The sequence below is a fragment of the Lactuca sativa genome, chromosome 5 (genome assembly GCF_002870075.4).
Source record: "Lactuca sativa cultivar Salinas chromosome 5, Lsat_Salinas_v11, whole genome shotgun sequence".
Taxonomy (NCBI): Eukaryota; Viridiplantae; Streptophyta; class Magnoliopsida; order Asterales; family Asteraceae; genus Lactuca; species Lactuca sativa.
In genome coordinates this window covers 321,129,767-321,139,570 of record NC_056627.2, presented here as the reverse complement: position 1 = coordinate 321,139,570, position 9,804 = coordinate 321,129,767, and the positions used below count along the sequence as shown (strand labels likewise).

Here is a 9,804-nt window from a genome sequence, read left to right as displayed (position 1 = left end):
ACCTACTTAGAAATGAGACATGTGACATAAAAGTTTTGTTTATTAGAAGAGGTAGATAAATAGTAGTTTTGGGAATACAAAAACTAATATGAAATATATTTTTCTAAACTCCTACAAAATTAGTGTTTATAAGGAAGATTATAAAGATTGAGATATTGCATACATGATCGTTTTTCTAAATAAGATTGTGACTGTTAGATCATATTGAAATAAAAAAATCCTACAAAAAAATCATGGGAGAGCATGGGTTGGGTTGGATTGGTTTTGGGGTAAAACCGAACCAAACCCGCATATTTCGGTTTTTGGGTTTTAGAAACCGGGTTTGGTTTCTCGGTTTATGGGTTCACAGTTTTGGGTTTAAACCTAGTTTTCAAAAAATGTAAATAAGTTAACAAATCAATTCAATTTTTTTCAAGCCATTTAAAACAACCAAAAATACCAAAGTCAATTACATAGTTCAAAGAAATATTAAAACTATCAAGTTTTGAAACTTATAACCAAAACATGAAAATCAGAGTACATAGAAATAGTTGGGTTGGGTTGGGTTCAAAACGGTTTCAAAACCGTTGGGTTGGGTCAATTTCAACGGGACGGTTTTGATAGAGCAAACCCAATCTCAACCAAAAAAATCAGTTTTTAAAATTCTAAACCTAAACCGGACGGTTTGCATTCGGTTTCAATTTCTCGGTTTCGGTTTTATCCGTTTTTGTTGGTTTTTGGGTTTTCAATTTCGACTTTGCTCACCCCACAAAAATTGAACTACTCCCTACATTTGTTTGCATGGTCTAGCGTGTGCCCAATACCCCGTTATAACTTGATGTTGGTTAAGACAACGATAGTAGAATCAACTTATAATTATTAAGAATTAACCATTATTCTTGTAGATGCAAACTAAAACAATTGGGGAAAAACAACTTAAGTGGAATAAGAAACAAGATGATTGTGACCATTATAAAGGCACTCGAGGGACACACGATTTTGTGCTTAGTTCAAGGTGACTGGATGGATTTGTAAAGCTTTACAAGGCTTCTTTCGTTTTGCAATGCTCAATTGCGAGCTACACAGACACATTTTTGAGGCTCGATTTCAAGTTGAATGGACAACGTGTTCTACATGGGAGTTTTTAGCAGGTTGAAGAATTTCCTAGGATTTAGAATACTAAAAACTTGGTTATCGAATAAAAACTAAAGATGCGAGGTTAGATCACGATAAGATCTTAGGTTCATAGTCATGATTCTATGGCCCAATACAATATTGCTTCAGAATTGGTCCTAGCTAGTTTGATCAATATCTCTTAGTTTCGTGTGTTTCAACCAAATGGTGTGGTTTAACTTATTAAGATCAAGATCGAGATCTTAAAAACCATGTTCATGTCAGCTCAAATCCAAAAAGAACGAAAGGTTATGAATTGCTGCAACAAACTTCCATTGAGGCTCATTAAAACAAACCAATTAAAACTTAATTTATTCATTATAATCAAAATGGCCAAGAGACACATGAAAGTGGTTTTCATTAGCGTAATTCAACACGGAATACCGCATGTGTAGGATCATCCTTTTCACTCATTTCATCTGCCTGTGGCAAAGGTTTTCCATCCAAAAACGCTTTGAATAAGGCAAGTGATCGCTCCGGTTGAGAAAATGGAGCTTCATGTGCTGCTCCTCTAATGGTTGCATAAGATAAAAAATCACCATATACTTGTGTCCATCCCCCAACCTACATGATTACCCATTCAACCACTCATATTCCCCTTCGATCCATTAAGTAAAAAAAAAAATAATAATAATAAGTGAACTAACCTGGTTGCCATTGAACCAAGACCTGTACGGAATAGTTGTCTTCAACCCTAATTCCTTAGCCATGCCATTGATCACAACTCGTGTCCCAGTTAAAGGTAGGACCGAATCTTGATCGCCACTGAAAGAACCAAAAGCAGGATGCAATAAAAGACAAATCAATGAAAATACATTGTTGTTTCTTGCGTACTCACCTGTAAATAAAAACCCTAATGCCAGACTTGATAAGTGAAGCCAACAAAGGAGCCATTGGTACATCCAAATCGCTCATATCATAATTCAAATTGCTGTTGTAAACAAAAATAACCAGATTGTTATTTATATTATATTATATAATTAACCTGAAATTTTATAAACTAAACCAGGATCTTAATTAAAACCGTTTATTACTCGGTACATGCGGCCCACGGGTTACCATCCACGAGCCGAGCATGTAAAGCGGTTTGCACATCTTTCCGGTTCAAGTACTCCGTTGTTTCATCCTCCACACAAACATCCACCTTCGTTTCCGTACCTTGCTGTCAAATAAAAACAATCCTTAGGGGCATTTTCGTCTTTTCCAGAAACACAAGTACAGATTGATATAAATGGGAAGTTGGTTAGCTCACAGTGTTATCGAGAACTTGTGATTGTGAGAAAACATTTGACAAACAAATGTTGAGAGTGATGTCATAAGCGTTAATGGATTGACCAATCTCCCTTGTAGCTTGATTTGCAACAAGAGTGCATTTAGGGTTGAGAGTATTGGATTCGGTTTGTCTTCTTATGGTTGAGTAGTTGCACTCTTTATTGAGTAATTCGTATGTATCATCTGATATCAAACCATGAGACCAAAGATACTCCCCCTTTAAATTAAAATCCGTATCAATATTCAGTAGTGGATTACCGATCTACACAACAAATGCTAATTTCATTAAGAAAAAACTTGATATGAAAAATAAAACATGGACTGAATTAATTACTCACTGCAATTCCCTTGAAATTGATCTTGGATTTTGATTGAACTATGAGATTTGCGAGTGTAGGAATATAGTGTCCTGTAATCAACTATGAAAGTTAGCATACTAAGTTTATATCAAAAGCTCTTTGATGTTCTTACATATATTACCTGCATAACTTTCGCCTGTGATATAAAAGTCTCTATTCTTGTATTCTGGAAAATTTTCAAACCATTTCTCAAGAAAAGCAAGATTGTCGCCAGCTGAAATGATGAACAATAATTGGAAACAGTTTGTTCATGCTCATATACAACATTTATTGTGTAACAAAAGCAATCATGATATTAAACCTTTTGATACTAACTCAAAACCAAAGGATTATAAGTTACATAGAATCATATAGTGATCGTGAAGAACACCCTTGATAAGAAGTAAGGAACCTGTAATGGCATCATTCACTGATTGATAAAAGGACTTTTCATCAGAATAAGAGAATCCCACTCCTGCTGGTGTATCCAAGTACAACATATTTGCCTCTGCCAAAACAACAAGGAATTCCCAAAATTATTTCCTCAAAATATGTATAATCAATAAGAGCATTCATCAAAGACATCCATGAACGTTCATAGAACACAAAAACCTTGTCAGATAAGTGCCAATCATATCACTGAAATCATGATTTAGGGCAAAACTCGGCCACTATTGAAAATTTAATTCTGCAATTAATACACTCAACATTGAATAATCAGTTATGGCAGAATTTCCAATGCAGTTTCTGTGTATACCTTTATTCCAGCTACACTCATTTTTAACCAAAACATCGCCACTTGGTTTAAAAGGACCATGCTCAACAAAAGCCCCTTCTCCCACAGACGAACAACCAGGTCCTGTAAAAAATCAAAACCAAATGCTTCAGTCGTTATGCATGAATTCCAATAGGTTTGGAGTGAAGAAATATAGCGAGAACTACCTCCATTCAACCAAAGCACAAGCGGTTTGGAAGATGAGTCGGATTCAGCTTCAACAAAATAGTAAAACAGAGATCTCGGTTTGGCGTCATCAAGGGAGATGTAGCCTGCAAATTGTTTGAATGTAACCGGCGGTTGGCCTGGTAATTCCACCACCTCATCGGCGGTTGGCCTGGATTCAACGCCCTTGAGACATGTATGCATTAATATTATCCCAAACAGTAACTTTGCAGAGAGTATCCATGGCTCAGACATGATTGAGAAGAGGCGTTTTGTAGTAGGTAACTTAAATCCAAAATAGCGTACAATCATCAACGCATTCTTCACAAGTTTTGGTTTCCATGATAGCGTTTTTTACTTTTTCGAGAAGGGAATCACTTTTCAAACTCAATCTGCAGGATTTTCATTGTGACGAACAATATAGGATTGATTAGATAATTAATCAAGAAGAAGATGCGGATGTATGAGCCAAAGGTTAAGATTCGATTGAAGAACACCAACGATCACAATACAATACGATCTAAATGAAAAAGTGGGAGAGAATTAAAATGTAACATTCAGTATTGTTTTTAGACAAAAAATTAAAAAGTTTATGATTCGTCCATGGCTCCATGCAAATATACCAAAAGTTCTATATTATATGTTCGGTCCTTTACTATTTTATTTTGACACGAATGATCCATGTGTTTCAGTTTTCATACATAGTTAGTCATTAATTCATGTTTTATTTTTTATTTTTTAAACTCACGTAAAATGACATTTTTATGGTTTGCAGCGTTTGGTAATAGTGGATGTTATGTTCATTTTTGTTTCTCAAACTAATAAGGACCATCAGCCCCCTCAAGCCCAACACATAGTCAGGCCCAAAAGAGAGACACGCCCACGGCCCACATGCAATGTTAAGGGATTAAAGAAACCCAAGTCAAAGTGAGATGGACTTCAAAAAAGCCTAGAAGCTTCGGTAAGGGACGTGTAGACCTACACAAAAAAACTGGTTTCGGATTGGACCTAAAAAAGACCGAGACTAAACCGGTCTAAAACAAGACCGGATTGAGAAAACACCGGTCCTAAAATAGACCGGATAGAAAAAAGACCGGCTCAAGACCGTCCCGGACCGATCCGAAAAAGACCGGACCATTCCGAAACCGGTTCGAAACCTAGTGATTATGTTTTGGGAAAAAGACTGGTGACCAAACTTTATAAATATATTATTTTTTTGTTAATTATACAAATTTTAATCACAAATTATCTAACTTATTTCATATGTTTCTTTTATTAAAGTTAAATTATCATTTTTAATAAATCTTAATTTACCATTTTGGTGTTAATCACATATTTGTTAATGGAAAAAAATCGAAACAAAAACAAAAGAATTGATAAATACCGAAACCGAATAAAAAAACCATAAATTGAACCGAAAAAGACGCACAGAAAGACATCGAGACCGGATCGAAAAAAGACCGGTCCAAAGGAAGACCGGTTCAAAAAAAGATCAGACCGAAAAAGACCGACGAGGACCGGTCCGGAAAAAGACCGGGCATTCCAAGAACGACCTCAAAAAGACCGGACCGTTTCGAGACCGACCCAAAACCGATCTGAGTCCGCCAATGTGCAGCACTAGTTAATTGTTTCTTACTTTCTTCGGTACTTTCATTCCTAAAAGTTATAAGTCATAGGTTAGTTGTATTTTCATTTTAATTATTTAAGTTTGTAAGCACTGCTTTGAAGTTTATGTATAAAATCGTTCCAAAATACATGTCTCTTCTTATAATCTTTTTGAAGTTAACAACTAATCAAAGAGGCCGAATCACAAATGCATGGTGTTTTTTGTTTTTTTTCATAATAATAACGAACATGAGTATATTTATATAAAAAAAAAAGATATAGAAGGGATGGCGAAGGAACGTGTGGTGTTGGCGACTGTAGAAGGTGGAAGAAGTAAGGGGCGAAGGGATGGGTGCATACAAGATGAAACATTTGGGTTTTGATTTTTGGAAGAAGTGAGAGGCAAAAGCATGGGTGCATACAAGAAAGATCGCAAGTGTAACATCCCAAAAATTCGACAAATTTAAAACTTTTCAAAACAACCCTTTTACTAATAAAAGTGTTACAAAACCATTGTTTTCAAAACATTATTTTAAATCAGAGTCTCCCAAGATCCGATCAATCGAAAAAAACCAAGGATGTGTACGGTCACGCCTTCGCCTTGCCACAGTCCACTGAAGTACCTGAAACCATAAACCAAAACTGTAAGCACGAAGCTTAGCGAGTTCCCCCCAAAATAACATCACACGAACAGATAACATATACAAATAACAACATGTACTGGGTCCACAGATAAAAGACTGGATTACCCTTAAGCCCACAGTATGAGTCTAGCTTGCCTATCGCGCCCACAACTCATATCTGGCTTGCTCTTGAGCCCACAACATAAGTTTGGCTTGCCCACGGGGCCCACAACTTATGTATGGCCGACTCCAGTCATCGAACTGGAATACTAATGCTCAGCCCTCAATACGAGTTTGGCATACCAACCGGTCCTCAGCTCGTATCTGGAAAGCTACTGAGCCCTCAGTATGAGTCTGGCATGCCCTACTCGAACCTAAGCTCATATATGGAATGCTCCAGGGTTTGTTTGCTATAACACAAAGCAGTGCAACCTCAACCCAACACAATATGTCGACATATACATAACAGATAAACATATAATCAGTCAACAGGCAAACAGACAGATCTATAGATCACTAGTGCATAGCAACATCCTATAAACTAGGATACCGATCTAACATATCACTACAACATAGCAACATACGGCAAACCAGGATATCAATCCAATGGGCCGACCTTGGTGCCTTCGACCCAAAAGTACAGTGAGGAAAACTCACCTTTCGATCTAATCAATAGTTGATGAGGTTCCGACTCCGAATCTCAGCTCCAACCGACACCTATCCCTCCAAGTGACAAATCACAGTCAAAATCCCGAAATACCTAAAATACCCTTGAGGTCAAACTTGGTAAAAGTTCATAAGTCAACTGAGTCAACCCAATCGAGTCAACCCGACCGAGTCAACCCAGGGTGCGTAGGCGGGGGTACTCCGGAGATATTCTGGACGTACACGCATCCTTGCAGTTGACCACCATCGGGGTGGTTGGCCTCATACGCAAGGAGTACTCCGAGTACGCTGGGGTACCCTCGCAAGTCAAAAAATCCATTAAGAACTTAATGGCTTAAGCTCTTACGTCTAGACTTCATATTCATGGCTAAAATACTCTTAAGAGTCATAAAGTCTCCAAGTTTATGACCTAGCATGTCCAATAAGTGCATAACACAAGGTCTTATTCCATTAAGACCTTCTAAATGATGCATGAAGCAAAACTAACCATTTTGAACCCATTTTTATGACGTAAGACCCCCTCTTAGGGTCTGAAAGGACAACTCAAAGGTCAAGAACATGCCATATTCAAGATCTAGCATTTGGGACCAAAAAGTTCCATAAAGACATCCAAAACTAGATTTATATACTAGAGGAATAAAGTTACAAGCTTTTTATCATAGAATGGTTACAAATGATGTAGAAATCCCATATCCAAGTGTTCCACTCCTTCAAGATAAGCTTGGCTTCCTTCCTTCCTTCCTTTTTCTAAGGCACCAAAAACACACTTCCAAGCTTGAAAATGTTGACTATAATTGGTATGTACTTGACCCGAGAGTAACATGGTCCATTTCGGGTTGCATATCACCAGGACAATTTAATAGGATGGATACTTGAGTAAGAGGTTACTTAGGATTTAGTATAAAGATGTATCCTTAAGAATCCTTAGGGGCAAAATGGGGATTTTAGAAGTTTGAGTAATATGTTGGGTGTACATGTGAGTATGCTAACCATACTAGGGCGCACCCTAGTATGCTAGGCGTACTAATGTCCGGGTGAAACCCTAATTTTTAGGGTTTGAAGAGTATTTAAGCACCATTATGGATCATTTTGGCTCACTCTTTCAGCCTCCAAGTCCTTGAGCCGTTCTTAGCAAACCCTAACCCAATAAGTGAGTATTTTGAGCTTAAAGTGTGATATTTGTGTGCTAAAAGGAGAAGAAAGTGCATCGAGGAGTCAAGGAAGGAAAGCAAGCTTTTAGATCTTGGATCATCATCTTCCTAGGAAGCTCGAGAAGGTAAAAAGTTACTACCTTTATGTTTGGTTTGCTTAGATCTTATCTTGGTAGCTTAATAGTGTTCTTTTGTCCCAAAACGTCTCATTTTGTGCATGATTGGTGTTGGACGTTTTGGACTGTCCTTCCAGACCCTAGTAAGGGTTTTAAGACAAAAAAATGAGGTCCCGATGGCTAGAAGTGTCTCATGCATTTGGTAGAAGGGCCTTAATGGATTAAGACCTTGTATTAAGAGCTTTTTGGACGTCTAAAGTCATAAAGTTGGAGACTTTATGACTCTAAGATGCATTTGGACCATGGATCTAAAGTTTGGGCTTAAGTGCTTAAGCCATTACGCCCTTATTGAGATTTGAACTCTGCGAGAGTGCGCCCCGCATACTGGGTCAACCACCCCGATGGTGGTCAATGCGAGGCGGAGTATACCCAACGTACCGAAGGAGTACGCCCCGCATACGCCTTCTGTTGGGCTTCAGACTTTGGGCTACAAGTTTTGGGCCATCTTTTGGGCTTGAATGCTTGGGCCTTCATTGGACTTCTGAGTGTGAGTGTTTCTGATCGGAGAGTTTGACCTTAGGATAAGGCCCAATAAGGAGTTGGGCCCCATTTGGAAAATTGGGCCAATTATGGGTCATTAAGTAATTTGGGCATTTTGGATCAAATTTTGGACTTGGGCCTTGGCCCAATTAGGTAAAAAGTGTAAAGTGGACATTTACCCTAAGTATGGATCCTTAGTCAAGGATGATAAACCAATTGTTAATTGGATGTTTGTTTTGCATGATAGTTCGGGATTTTTCAAAAGCCAGCAGTCGGAGGTTTCAGTGTGGTTTGACATTGTGAGGAGAGTTTTCCTCACTATACTTAGGGGTTGACGACACCAAGGTCGTCCCATTGGATTGGTATCCTGTTATGCATGTTATGCTATTGTGATATGTTAGATCAGTATCCTGGTAGATAGGATGATGCTATGATTAGTGATCAGTAAGATTTGTTTATTTGTTGCTAGTTGGTTGATAGTATGTTTATCTATAATATGTGCACATGTTTGGTTGGTGGCTGAGGCTTCACTGCTTTGTGCGTAAGCCAACAGGCCAGGGAATTCCATCCCGATGGTTGAGGGTCTAGAGTATTCCATCTCGAGGATGATTGGACTCATAGTATGTTGGCATTCCAACCTGATGGTTAATTGGACTCATAGTATGTTGGCATTCCAACCCGATGGTTGATTGGACCCATAATATGTTGTTATTATGATTGTGCTAGTTGTTATGTATCAGTATTTTGGGGAACTCACTAAGCTTTGGGCTTACAGTTTTGGATTATGTTTTAGGTACCTCAGAGGATCGCCGGAAGGCGAAGGCGTGATCGTACACATCTTCATGTTTTGTTTTATGATTTTGGGATTTCTCTGATGTTGAACTTATTTCAAAACAATTTGTTAACAAATGATGGTTTTGGGTTTGTTTTAAAATTTTGAAATTTTCATGAATTTTATGGATGTTATAGCAGGAGCCCACGAATCTCCTTAGCCGTGGAACAATTCTTAAAAAGGTGTATCTCATTCTCCATGAAAGCATTGCAAAGTGAACACATGGCGGATGGAATGCTTACCCCCTATATGTCCAAGGTTGAATCTAGTGGAAAATCTACCGAGTCTCGACCGCTAAATAAAGATATTTATTTTTTCGGGAACCACCTTAGACCATATGGTAGGTAAGTTAGTCCACCACAACGAATGATTATTAACTTCCTTCCTTAAAGAAGAGACTGTGAAATCTCATCCCCCATTGAGGTCCAACTCCAATTGTTTGATATTGACTTACTCATCATGTCGACAATTCTATAAAAGAGGTTAATTAAGTCTATGTTAGACTTCTCCATGTCTATATTAATCTTGTTGATTCTTTCCCAAACATTGGTTCTATTATGACTTGAAAT

At 37.9% G+C, this 9,804-nt stretch overlaps 1 protein-coding gene across 1 annotated transcript; it reads right to left on the bottom strand.

Annotated features, from left to right (window-relative positions):
- Window positions 1–1,408: 1,408 nt before the first annotated feature.
- On the bottom strand, window positions 1,409–4,264 carry LOC111889455 (serine carboxypeptidase-like 45). The gene is made up of 10 exons (XM_023885603.3): window positions 3,705–4,264; window positions 3,520–3,621; window positions 3,175–3,270; window positions 2,905–2,997; window positions 2,763–2,833; window positions 2,405–2,686; window positions 2,187–2,314; window positions 1,991–2,083; window positions 1,800–1,917; window positions 1,409–1,716 (listed from the first exon to the last, which is right to left on the bottom strand). Exons 1-10 carry the CDS (start codon window positions 4,012–4,014, stop codon window positions 1,513–1,515), a joined length of 1,497 nt encoding a protein of 498 aa, XP_023741371.1. The 5' UTR covers window positions 4,015–4,264; the 3' UTR covers window positions 1,409–1,512.
- Between the last annotated feature and the right edge of the window lie 5,540 nt (window positions 4,265–9,804).

What these genes read in the sequence shown, in the direction of transcription:
- LOC111889455 (XM_023885603.3), bottom strand. Translation starts at nt 4,014, where the DNA reads ATGATTGTACGCTATTTTGGATTTAAGTTACCTACTACAAAACGCCTC. An exon ending in CACAAGTTCTCGATAACACT is followed by an intron (nt 2,315 to 2,404) that starts GTGAGCTAACCA and finishes TTTATTTGACAG; the next exon opens with CAAGGTACGGAAACGAAGGT. An exon ending in CTTGGTTCAATGGCAACCAG is followed by an intron (nt 1,717 to 1,799) that starts GTTAGTTCACTT and finishes GTAATCATGTAG; the next exon opens with GTTGGGGGATGGACACAAGT.